This window comes from Saccopteryx bilineata, chromosome 4 (assembly GCF_036850765.1).
Source record: "Saccopteryx bilineata isolate mSacBil1 chromosome 4, mSacBil1_pri_phased_curated, whole genome shotgun sequence".
In the NCBI taxonomy this organism is placed as follows: domain Eukaryota; kingdom Metazoa; phylum Chordata; class Mammalia; order Chiroptera; family Emballonuridae; genus Saccopteryx; species Saccopteryx bilineata.
This window is the reverse complement of record NC_089493.1, coordinates 164,793,118-164,805,318: the sequence shown is the minus strand read 5'-3', so window position 1 is coordinate 164,805,318 and position 12,201 is coordinate 164,793,118. Positions and strand designations below refer to the sequence as shown.

The following is a 12,201-nucleotide window of genomic DNA, read 5'->3' as shown; positions in this document are numbered from 1 at the left end:
TCTAAGGGAGACGTGGTGAGCCACAAGCTGCCGCCATTTCCAACGAGCAGGCGGGGGCAAAAGATGGCGGCGCCCGCCGGGTGGTCGCAGGGCGAGTCAGGGTCGGTGTGTCTCGCCTTCGATCAACTGCGGGACGTGATTGAGTCTCAGGAGGAACTGATCCACCAGCTGAGGAACGTGGTACGCAGCCAGAAGAGCTGGGGGGGTGGGGGGAGCCCGGCCTGGACGCCTAAATCGTGGGGTTGCGGCCAGACCCATCCTGATGCCAGGGGAGTACCGAGAGCACGTTGCCAATTGCGTCGTCTGAAGGAGGCGGGGCCCAGACTTGTTATTGCGGATGGGGGTGGAGCCAAAAGAGGCAGGGTCTCCTGAGTACTTTACAAGGGAATTTTGATCAAATCAAATTCTCTGCCTGATTTTGCAGGGCCTAGTATCTATGTCCCTATCTGTTCACTGAGGCTCAGTTTCCTCATTTCTAGTTGGAGGTGACTTCACTGACTTCCCAATGATCTCGTGTTTAAGCAGAGAAACTGTAACATTCTTTCCATTAGGGTCACCCCCTCCCCAGTGTGTGTTCCTGCCATACTGAGCGCAGCAAGCACAGATGTGGCCTTTGCACATCTTTCTGACCCCTTTACGTCTTTTTGCTCTTGCTTTCTCAATCAAATCCCAGTTCATGGGTGCAAAGCACTGGAGCCACAGATTATTTGGACAGAAATGGTAAAATCCTGACCAGGTAGAGTACATGGATTTTATGTTTTTGTTTTTTATCTTGATAAGAAGGATGGAAATACCTTGATCTCAGATAAGATGACTTCACAGCTCATTCTAGTAGCTGTTTGTGGCCCTAGGCATTGAATTAACTTCAATTCCCTGAAAATACTCAGCTCTTCTTCTTGGCTCCTTTAAGAGACAGACTTTATCCTTGGCCTTTCTCTCACTGTCTGGAACACTTCTCTTCCACCCCTCTCCTTCTGGCACACCCCTACATAGCAGTCTGATCTCAGGTCTGATCTGATGTCCTCTTCTCCAGAAGCAGTTCTGACCCTTCCCTGGCCTGGGGAAGAGACTTCCTCTGGAAATAGGGGAAGCACTTTGTGTTTCTCCATCACAGCACACATCTTGTCACCAGTACTGGCCACGAGCAGTCTCCTCTATGAGACTGGTTGCTCCTTGAGGGCAGGATCTAGAGCTGAGCTCAGTGAATCTTGTGGAACCAGATTCTCCCTTCCCAGGGTCCCAGTCTCATCCTAGGTGCCCTGGACATCATCCCATTATCCATTCTTGCTCCTGGTCCCTAGAGGACACCCCACTCCCAGGCGCTTCCTGAGCCAAGTTTTATTGCAGATGATTCTCCAGGATGAAAATTTTGTCACTAAGGAAGAATTCCAGGCAGTGGAGAAGAAGCTGGTGGTAAGTAATGGCCTCTGCAGGCTCCTAATCTCCCAGGACCCCTGTAGTTGAGCAGAGTCCTTGAATATTGGCCTCTGAGAGCCTTCAGCCCCAGTAATGAGATAGAATCTTCCTGTGCCCTGGCTTGTGTGTGGCCCTCTGCTTAAGGGGACTGATTAAGGGAGCCTAGCAGACCCAAAGCAACTTGGGGTAATAAGGTTACTGATGTTGCCCCCGTAGGAAGAGAAAGCTGCTCATGCCAAGACCAAGGTCCTCCTAGCTAAGGAAGAGGAGAAGTTGCAGTTTGCCCTCGGAGAGGTAGAGGTGCTGTCTAAACAGCTGGAGAAGGAGAAGCTGGCCTTTGAAAAGGCGTGAGTAGGCCTTGGTAAAGGGGGTGGGTTAGGGGTCCCATCTGCCTGTCAGCCTTCCCACCCTTTCTAATCTTCTCCACCCAGGCTCTCCACTGTCAAGAGCAAAGCCCTGCAGGAGTCCAGCAAGAAGGACCAGCTCATCACCAAGTGCAATGGTAGGCGGGAAGCGCGTGCTCCTTCCCACGCTTACATACATGGGCTCTTCCCTAACTGCCCAGTGCCCATCTCCAGGGCAGGGTTTCACCCCAACTTCTGTCCCCGGCTGAGGATACAGGCAAGCCCAAGTGGGCCACACCTTCGCAAAGGCCTTCAGGGACCAGGCAGGCCACGAAAATGAGGGAAGCAGCTGGTGTACAATATTCTTCGTGGCCATAAAAGAATGGACTCGCTCCCATTTTTCTTGAAACACAACCTTCTTAGTCCAGCTTTTGTTTTCCCACTGTTGATGAGTATTAGAAATGGCATACTTTACTCATAACTCTGTTACAAGAGGAACAACAGGGTAAGCACAGTCCTATTTGGGAGCAGACCCTCAGTCTCTGGGTTGGATCTAGCAGGGAAGAATGCGGACTGTGGTGATATGGAGAGCCACGCCCTCTCGCAAGGGCATAGCTCCTCTGCGGTGGGACGGGGTCCAGTACTGTCAGAGCTTTAAAAAAGAAGCTGGAAACCAGGTTTTAATGGAAGCTCTTCTGACTTTTTAGTGTCAGCAACTAATTTAGAAAAATTTTAAATTTCTACAAGGAAATGACTTAGGGGCCAAGTAAAGTATATCTGTGGGCTGTTAATTTCCAACTCTGGACCATAGCCACTTAATACAATTGGTGCCATGAATAGTGGGGCACTTTCCAAGAGCTACCTAATGTCCCTAGATCGCAGGAACCACTTTCATTCTCCAAGAATGCTAAATTCTCCATACTTAGTTCAAGAATTAGGTGTAAATTCCATACGTAACATCTGCTTCATTCACTGCAGTGGATTCTGAGCAGGCAAGAGCCAAGGGCTCAAACCCCAAAGAGACTCAAGGTCTCTCCTAATGGGCCCCACCTGGAGTCTTGGGCACCCTCTACCCTCCAATCCAGCCTTTTCTTTCTCCCCTGGTGAGTATTCTCACTGGTAAGTTGCCAGCAGGCTGCCATCTTGATCTGACCAGTTAGGCTGACAGGCCTTGAATTGAACAAGGGCTTGCATTAGGGCTTCCTGGGGCCCTACAGACAATTACTGCCTTGATACCCAAGGATGCTGGTTCCTAATCCTTTCCCTTGGTCTGGACATCCTCCCCCCCACCTCCACTTCCCTAAAAAGAACCTACAGATCTTTCCTGTTGATGCCAGAAAAACACATCCTTCCTTTAGGACATTTCCTAGAGATCAGCCAAGGCCACAGGTCTCTGTGTCTGCCTGTGGAAGGTGTGTGTGAGTCATGGGATGGAGCCTGGATGCCTCCCCCCAGAATGTTCTGAATCCCTCCAGTGGGGCACAAGTCCTCACCTGAACAAATCTGGTAACCTGAATGTCCCCTTGGCCTCCTCCTGGCCTCCCCACCGCCACCTCCATTTGTGTGGTTTCAGTTTGGTTTTACTTACGTAATTCCTGAATCTTTTCAAAGGGTTTTTCTAACTATTCTCATTGGGGACCATTTATTTTACATTTGTCTCATTTATTTAAAAAGGTTTACACAATTTCTGGTGCTGTTTCTCAAGGAATTTCACAAGCAATGAGTCTGGAGTAGCTGGATGACCTGGGGAAGGAGTTTAAATAGTCCCGGTCCTATGACCCCATGAGCTTATGTTTAACTTTTCTTCCTTCACCTATTTCTCCTCTTGTCCATGCTGAGTCTTCACTTTTTACCAGGCCATCTCTTCTAAAACCTTAAATGCTTCAGCATTTCTGCGTTTTCAGAGCTTGTATTTTAGTAAATCTTTGTCCAACCTTTAAAGGTAGTGGTATTTTCTTCCCGTGAGGATCAGAATTTCCCAGGATTTTCTGAGGGACAGTTATGTAAAAGAAGCACCCTCAGATCCCTACCGCCTCATTGGACTCTGACCCAAATCACAAAAATCATCCTGGCGTCTAATGAGCACTGAATTAGCGGGTAAGCTTTGCCACCACTAATCTCCCTGGGTCCTCCCTACCCCATAAGGGCTGTCTCTGTCCCCATCTTATATAGATGAGGACATGGGTCAAAAAAGGAGGCAACTTGTCCAAAATGGTAATACTGTCTCACCAATATTAACTTCATTGGAACGTCACCTTGGTCTGTTCTCTAATCAGTTCCTCTTAACACTCTTTTCAGGAGCTGGTGCCTTGAGGGCAGGGACCCTGCACAGGGCTGGGCATCTGGCTGGCCCTCACTAGGTCAGATTGGACTGAGATGACCAAGCTAGGTGATGTTTCTAAGCCCTATACTCCCAGGGGACATCTTGTTCATTCCACAAATTTATTGTGGCACCTACTATGTGCCAGGTACTATTTTAGGCCTTAAGGTTAAAACAGTGAATAAAACAAAAATCCTTGTCCTTATATCCCAGTAGGGGAGAAGGTAAATGAGTAAAATGTGTGGTATGTTAGATATAAATGCTAAGAAGAAAAATAAAGCAGGGAAAAAGCATAGGAAATATTGGGAATGGTTGTAATTTTAGACTAGGAAGGGTCCCACCAAAGAGGTGAAATCAGTAAAAGACCTGCAAGAGTTGAGATCAGAAGCCATTCATGGTCCTGCCTTTGGGTGGGACTGCTACCTCTCTTCAAGGACCTCTTTGCCTACCCTCATGTGAGTCACCTGGTCCAGAACAGAGTTGTGAAGTCATTGACACGTTCATCAGACATTGTATTCCCACCACCCCATCAGGACTCCATAATAAACTTTCTTACTAAGGTATTAGCAGCAACACATGGAGAACCTCTGGGTGGGGAGAGCCACGGTTCTGAAAAGAGCCACGAGAGAATGCCTTATCTCAGGAAGGAGCCCATGGAATGGAACTACCTCCTCCCTGCTTCTCTCCCCCACAGAAATTGAGTCTCATATTATAAAGCAAGAAGATATACTTAATGGCAAAGAGAATGAGATTAAGGAATTGCAGCAAGTTATCAGCCAGCAGAAACAGATCTTCAGGTGAGGGGTCATGGACAGGCTGGGGGTTGGTAGAAATAGGGAGCCAAACCTCTGGCCCCTACCTTGGGCTGTCCCCAGCCCATGCCCAGCCGGCTCCTTGCAGGAATCACATGTCTGACTTCCGGATCCAGAAGCAGCAGGAACACTACATGGCACAGGTGCTGGACCAGAAGCATAAGAAAGCCTCAGGGACACGCCAGGCCCGGAGCCACCAGCGTCCCAGGGAAAAATAAAATGATCTCTTTTCTGTTCTCTGGCTGTTACCTGACCTCTGCCTTCTCTGCTGTGGGAGTCCCCATCCTGATCCTACCCTGTAGGTACCATCTCACGCCTCACCAGTGGCCTGGTTCCCAGGGAAGGGTCAGAGTAAGAGCCAGAAGGCACTCTTTCCTTCCTCCCTGCCTGCCTCCTGAGCCTGCATGACTTAAGTGAGAATCAACTTACTAGGTACTGGGTGGGGAACAGGCCTTGCACCACCACCTGCCTGGCTGTCCATGGAATTATGGGATTGCAGGCTAGGAAAGGACTACTTCATTGCCTAGTGGGCACTGTCCTTTCTCACTGTATTTAATCTCTGCCTATACATACAGCCATGTGGGTGTATGTATGGGGGGGGGGGAGCCCTGAGAGAAAGCAAGCTCTGACCGGAGATTGCAAAGACAGTGGGTTCCAGAACACAATAAATTTGGAAAATCAGTTTCCATGACAAAACAAAAATGTTATATTGTGAATTATATATGTCTACCTTCGTATGCTTCCCCCAAACAGAAGCTCATCAGTCTTCACAAATGGGAGGAAGGGAGAAGGATAATGCCCTATTTTTAAGGTGGGGAAACAGTCTGAAGGGGCTGACTTCAACTGGGACCTGAGTCATAGCAGGACCTTGAAGTCAGAAATACAAGGGCAAATGGTGCCCATTGTCATTGTCCCAGAACACTTACAGGACACGGCTGCTTACCCACTGGCCCCTGGCCCCAGGGCTAGTACTGAGGTGGTGGGGGCTGGAATGAGGGCTTTGTGAGTGCCTGGGGGAGCACAGGGCTACTCCTGCCTCAGAGGGACTTTAGAGAGAGGACCACAGCTACCCAAAAGGTTCCTAAGCAAGCCCACATCAGCATTCAGGGCTTGTTCTGGTTGCCAAGGCAGCCAACAAAAGAGCTGTCCACTCCAGCTCCTTCCAAGTAGTTCCAACTAAAGCCAATAGGTCCAGCCAGGGACAGCATCTTCCTGAGACTCCAACACAACTTTTGGAGAGAAGCCCTCAAAGCGATGCACTATCAAAGGTTGTGGAGTGATGAGTCAAGGAAAGTAGGTGCACTCTTAACAGCTCCAACTGTGATGGGATGAGAATGCTAGAGAGGAGGGGTGCCCCGCCATGACAGGAAGGTGCTGAGGGCTGAGGGGGAAGATGAAATTGCTGGCGAGTCAGCGGTAGAGCTTCGGCCTAGCGTGCGGAGGACCCGGGTTCGATTCCCGGCCAGGGCACACGGGAGAAGCGCCCATTTGCTTCTCCACCCCTCCGCCGCGCTTTCCTCTCTGTCTCTCTCTTCCCCTCCTGCAGCCAAGGCTCCATTGGAGCAAAGATGGCCCGGGCGCTGGGGATGGCTCTGTGGCCTCTGCCTCAGGCGCTAGAGTGGCTCTGGTCGCAATATGGCGACGCCCAGGATGGGCAGAGCATCGCCCCCTGGTGGGCAGAGCGTCGCCCCATGGTGGGCGTGCCGGGTGAATCCCGGTCGGGCGCATGCGGGAGTCTGTCTGACTGTCTCTCCCCGTTTCCAGCTTCAGAAAAATGGAAGAAAAAAAAAAAAGAAAGAAATTGCTGGCGAGACCTGAGTTGCTTGGCCTGAAAGTCTGTCTAGTCCCCTGGCTCACACAATGATCCACATGCCATAGTACTTGACCTCAGGCTGGTCCTCTCTCAGCCTCAGTTTTCTCACCTGTGATGAATGGAGTTGGGCCTAGCTCGTGGCTGCGAGTTGGTCACCTGCCTTCCCCTCACCTTCCTGTCAGCCAAAACCCAAAGTGCCACCCCGGGTGCCCCAGCCCGCCACAGAGAAGGGGCTTGGGAGTAAGGCCCGGGGTCCAAGTCTCCTGCTGGCGACATCACTGGCTCCGGAGTGGACGCGGCCGCTTTAAGGCGCGGTTGACCCCACGGCATCCTCGGGCGGGGCGGGGACAGTGCGGCACCAGCGAAGGCGAGGGAGGTACTGCGCAGCGTCTGGCCCCACCATGCTTGTCGCGCTCGCCCCGCCAGCCCCGCTGGGGCTCACAGGTCAGCTAGCCTCGGCCCCAGCGCGGCGCCAAGACTCCTCCAGCTCATCAGGATCGTACCACACAGCTCCAGATTCTCCAGAGCCCCCGGACATCAGGCCGAACGCAGAGGGCCGGGCGAATTGGCCCCGGGTGGCCCCTGCACTGGGGGCGGGTGCGCAGCCTCTCCTGTCCGTCAGCGCCCAGAATAGCCGCCAGCAGCTCCAGCCCGGCTCGGATTTCCCGCGGGGCCCCGGCTCAGGCCCGCGGCCACCCCAGCCCCAGCTGCGCATGCTGCCGTCGGGGGAGATGGAAGTCATCTTCGGCACTGGGGCCTTGTTCAGCGCCTCCGACTCGGCGGATAGCGAGGTGCAACAGCTCACGGTGCAGGCTTTCCACAGCCTCTCTCCGTCCGGATCCGTGTCTCCCATCCCCACCGCAACAGAGTCCCAGCCCCAGCTCCCCGACGGTGGCTCCCGATGGGCCACCTACCTGGAGCTGCGGCCCCGTGTGCCAAGTCCTGCCACCCCAGTGCAGTTCGAGTGTGTGGAGGTGGCTCTGGAGGAGCGTGCAGCACCCGCCAGGCCCCGGACGGTGCCCAAGCGTCAGATCGAGCTGCGCCCCCGTCCCCAGAGTCCCCCGCAGGAAGCCGGCGCGCCGCGCCCTCGACTACTACTGCGCACCGGTTCCTTGGACGAGTCTCTGGGCCGCCTGCAGGCCGCCGCAGGCCTCGTGCAGACGGCGCTGGCCAGAAAACTGAACCCCGCGGCCACTGCTCCAAGCAGCGCCACCTTAAGGCCCACGGAGCAGCCAGAGCCTGAGACCCGGAAAACAGCCCGCAGTATCCCGATGGTCCAGGAAGATGGTAGGTCTCGGCCACCCCGTGTTCACTATAGTTCAGCCCCTGCCCGGGCCCCACGGCCGTGGCCCAGCCTCCGCGAACGCGCGATTCGGCGCGACAAGCCCGCGCCCGGGACCGAGCCACTGGGTCCGGTTAGTTCCAGCATCTTCCTGCAGTCAGGAGAGAAGACCCAGGAGGCGCACGACCAGGAATTCAAGACTAGGTTCTCGGGAGAGACTCCGGATCGAACGGTTCTGAGGCCACAGAGCCCGCCTTTCGATGCCAGGGGCCCCTGGGAAGTTTCGAGTAAGACTGTGAGGAGGAGGAGCCCGTCCCCGCTGTGCCAGCCTCCAAATGGGACCGTGGGAGGTTCGCATTGCCTGGCCCTTCATAATGTATCCCAGTGGAATCGGGGTATTCAAAAGGTGGGTAGCCCGTCCTTTCCAGAGGCATCCTCCACATGGGAAAATCAGGATGACACCGTTGAAGAAACTGTCAACAGAAGGAGCCCTTCCCCTCCAACCTTTTCCCAATGGGATGCGGGTGTTGCCAGGGCAAGAAGCCCATCCCCTGAAGCTCCTTCACCGTGGGAGGTTCCGCATCCCGCAATCGGAGCTACCATAGAGGGAAGTAGGAGCCCATCCCCGCTGGCCTTGTCCTCACGGGAGGCTCCTGATCGTCCTATTGGGACGTGGAGCCCATCGCCCCAAGAGACGTGGGATCCCATAATGCAGGGTTCATCGACAGGGTCTACGCTGGAAGCTCTGAATGGTGTAGTACAGGGGGAGCTGGCGCCGCCTACACCATCCACACCCAAGACACCAGAGCTAATAGAGTCTCAGAGTCCCTCCATGCGGGAGATGGTGGATTTTGCCTTTCGAGGCAGTCAGCCGTCACCAGAAGTGGCTGCACCCGAGCTGCCCTTTAGTCGCCTCGTGGGCACTGTGGAGTCGGATGCGTGCTCAGAAGCTTTGGGCCCTGGAGAAACAGCCTCGCGACGCCCACGCGTGGCTATTCCGCGGCCTTGCGACATGCGCAAGATGGTGAAGACCACATATGCGCCGAGTTTCCCAGCAGGAACTCCAGGCTCAGGGCTGCCCGCGTCTCCTGCTGATCCACCCTGGGAAGAGGGTGGTGTATCCAAGATGCAAGGGCTCCAGGTGCTGGAGACCCCCGCCCCAGCTCACTACACTTCCATTTACCTCAAGGACTTTCTGCCGATCCTGTCGCACCCCTACGAGCCTCCAGAGCCATCTCCCAACATAGCCTCCCCGGACGCTTCGCAGCCTAACGGGGTCCTGCGGAGGAGGGCAGAGAACAGCACCGCGAAACCCTTTGCGCGCACTGAGATCCGTCTGCCTGGTTCCCTGGCCTTGGGCCACAGGCCAGAGGGAACCCGAGGAGTCCTGGTGCACAGTACCGGAGAAGAAAACCGCGTTGCGGAGGTCCAGCGCCTCGTTCCCAACAGCGAGAGTCCGACCAGCCCTCTAGGTGGTGCTCGCACTTTACCCCAGAGGTCGTCCATAGGACCAGTAGGGGCCCAACCACCAGGACTATTCCGTCCCAGCTCCCCTCAGACGCACCCTAACTCGAGTCCTGGGAGAGCAGCCCAATTGGAGACTTCTCCTTCAGCCCCCAAGGCTGAGGCTGCAGTCCAGTCACCCCTCCTGCAGGAGCCCCAAGCATTGGCAGGCAGAACGGCCCCGCCCCAGCCCCGCGCTGCCTCTGCGCCTCCGATGGACCGGTCCCAGGAAGGCCCCTTCCAAGGGGCACGCAGGCCACCCGGGGCAGCACACACTGGGAAGGTCCTGGTGGACCCCGAGAGTGGCCGCTACTACTTTGTGGAGGCGCCTCAGCAGCCTCGGCTACGGCTGCTCTTTGATCCCGAGATCAGGCAGTACGTGGAGGTGCTGATGCCTCCTTCGCCCCCTGGGCCACCCCGACGCATCTACACCCCGCTGGCGCTGAACCCCGGCCTCTACCCTCCGGCCTATGGGCCTGTCCCTGGCCTCTCACTGCCGCCATCCCCCGGCCCGCCAGCCTTTAGCGGCACCCAGCTACCCTGGGCCTCGGAGGCAGGGTCCCTGGATGGGATGTACTACCTGCCAGTGAGTGGGAACCCCAACCCCGCACCTCCTCTGCTCCTCTGTGCTCCTCCCACCAGCTTGGGTCCCGCCCAGCCCGGCAAGGGCTCTTTGTTCCCTGTCTGAAGCCCCAGGGCCTGATTGCCATGGTGTTGGGGCCTGTTGATGGCCTCAAAGGTTCAGGCATCCAGTCCCTTGCACTTCTTTTCTTCTGTTACCGTTTTTACCCATCTCATATAGTCCTCAGACTGGAAATTACCTTCAGAGAATGTATCTGAGATCCCAAGGCTGATGGAGCTGGAGCTCAGGAAATGACTACTTTCCTTCCACAACAACACTGTATACCCCTTTCCCAAGCATTCCCAGAGTGTGGTGTGTGTGTGTGTGTGTGTGTGTGTGTGTGCATGTGAAGTCTCAGGACTTTCCCCAGGAGCTGACCTGAGGGGGTGTTGGGGTTTCCTTGGAGCAGCAGGGGTCAGGACTGTCCCCAGAGGTAGTGCTGTATGTCCCTGCCCAAAGGTGGGCCCAGCTGAGGTGGAGCAGGCTAGTGAGCACCAGCAAGATGGAGGGAGGACTCCAGCTATCAAATCTGTTATTCTTTAGTAGAGGATCTAAGCCTTGGCCTGGGAGGCTGTGGGGAAAGTGGCTAGTGCAGCCAGGCCAGGATGTGTCTAAGAAAGGGAGCTGTGGGGACAGCAGGTAAAGAAGGAGCAGGGAAGTAGTATTTGAGGGGTTGTGGAGGGTCAGTGTGGGATTTGTGCTAGGGGTGCTAGGAGGGGAAGGTAGGGAAGTGGCTGTACTCTCTAGCTGGGAGCCTCACTCTTTATTCTCCCCTCAATTCCAGCCTCTGACCTGGCTTCTTTAAGCCCTCAGAATGGAGCTGGCTCAGCCTGGGGTCAGGAATGGGGGCTTCAGCCATTTCCAACTGGGTACGGAACAGATTAAGTGAGGCATCAGGAAGGACTTATAAGCAGGGAGTATGGTTGAGCTATTATCCCAGAAGAGCCTCTTGACCCCTCTGGGTGAGGCAGAGGGTCGGTCAGGGCTGCAGTGGAAGGGTGCCTCTGTGTGGGACAGACCGGAGAGACTTGGAGCCCTCAACTGGTTTTACTCCCCCAGTAACATGGAACCATGCCCAGAGAGGCCCTAGCTCTGCAGGCTGGCCACAGCATAGTAAGGGACAGAATCTGGAGCATGTGTCCCAATTGCCCTGAGATGGCAGGAGCCTCTGAAGAGGTCAGAATATGGAGTGAGGGGAAGGTGCTCTGCATGGAGGTCTGTGAGTAGTTATGAGCTTGAAGTGCCTGGGCCTTGCTAGACAGGTATGTGATGTGATGAGTTTGGGGAAGAAGAGAGTCCATTAGAAGCAGTGTTAGGGATGGACGGGGATGCCTTCCTTAAGTGCTTTGCCCCTGGGGGACTCAGGTCCCTTGGAGTCCCTGCCTGCCACCTTGAACTGGAAGCTGGGAAAACTATGAGCCAGAAAAACCTGGACATCCTTTCGTGGCCGGAGATGCTGTTTCCAATCACATGGAGGGCCCTGGGCCTGCCACCTCTTCCTGGTTAGCAATAAATCACTGACCCAATGAGCTATGATGGCTGGAACAACTGGTGTAAGGTGTTTGATTTCCTGCTGTGGCCCCTTAACACCCTACAATGCCCTTTCATCCCTGGGTACAGCCTGGGTTGAGATGACCCTAGGACTCAGGGACGGAGACCCTGTGTGTCTCTCATACATGTGGTATCCCTGCCTTAGTGAATCTGCCTCCCAGCAAGAGACCCCTAGGCTGGCAACCACGCCTGCAGCATCACTTCTCCTGGTGGCTGAGAGGCCAGTGGGCTTTGGGGTCAATTGGGTCTTGGTTCCAATTTCATCATGGCCCCTCTAGATTTGTAGCCTTGGATTTGTCACTTCTCTTTGAGCCTTTGTTTCCTTGGGGGTAGAATAAAGATGACAGTAACCAACTACCTCCTCTCCCAAGGTTTTCAGCACAGTGCCTGCCACGTGGTCAGATCCCAGGACTTGGGAGCTGTCAGCCCCCATGTGTCCTTGCCTAGGCCCAGCCACTCTCCTTGCCTCATTGTTCCCTACCTGGGAGATGAAGCTCAGCTGGCTGGAGCTGGGGTCCCATCAGAGGAGATGCACATG

The 12,201-nt window shown here is 54.8% G+C and overlaps 2 protein-coding genes across 2 annotated transcripts; both read left to right on the top strand.

The window, feature by feature from the left end:
* SPATA24 (spermatogenesis associated 24) lies at positions 1 to 5,145 on the top strand. Its single transcript, XM_066272660.1, has 6 exons — positions 1 to 180; positions 1,348 to 1,413; positions 1,633 to 1,763; positions 1,848 to 1,918; positions 4,775 to 4,877; positions 4,981 to 5,145. Exons 1-6 carry the CDS (start codon positions 64 to 66, stop codon positions 5,108 to 5,110), a joined length of 618 nt encoding a protein of 205 aa, XP_066128757.1. The 5' UTR covers positions 1 to 63; the 3' UTR covers positions 5,111 to 5,145.
* Positions 5,146 to 6,678: 1,533 nt separating this feature from the next.
* PROB1 (proline rich basic protein 1) lies at positions 6,679 to 12,177 on the top strand. The gene has a single exon (XM_066272650.1). It carries the CDS (start codon positions 7,107 to 7,109, stop codon positions 10,176 to 10,178), a length of 3,072 nt encoding a protein of 1,023 aa, XP_066128747.1. The 5' UTR covers positions 6,679 to 7,106; the 3' UTR covers positions 10,179 to 12,177.
* Positions 12,178 to 12,201: the final 24 nt, after the last annotated feature.

Excerpts from the sequence above, each read along its gene's own strand:
- SPATA24 (XM_066272660.1), top strand. The coding sequence starts at position 64 with ATGGCGGCGCCCGCCGGGTGGTCGCAGGGCGAGTCAGGGTCGGTGTGT. Across the intron at positions 1,414-1,632 it reads CAGTGGAGAAGAAGCTGGTG|GAAGAGAAAGCTGCTCATGC; the intron begins GTAAGTAATGGC and ends TTGCCCCCGTAG. Across the intron at positions 4,878-4,980 it reads CAGCAGAAACAGATCTTCAG|GAATCACATGTCTGACTTCC; the intron begins GTGAGGGGTCAT and ends GGCTCCTTGCAG.
- PROB1 (XM_066272650.1), top strand. The coding sequence starts at position 7,107 with ATGCTTGTCGCGCTCGCCCCGCCAGCCCCGCTGGGGCTCACAGGTCAG.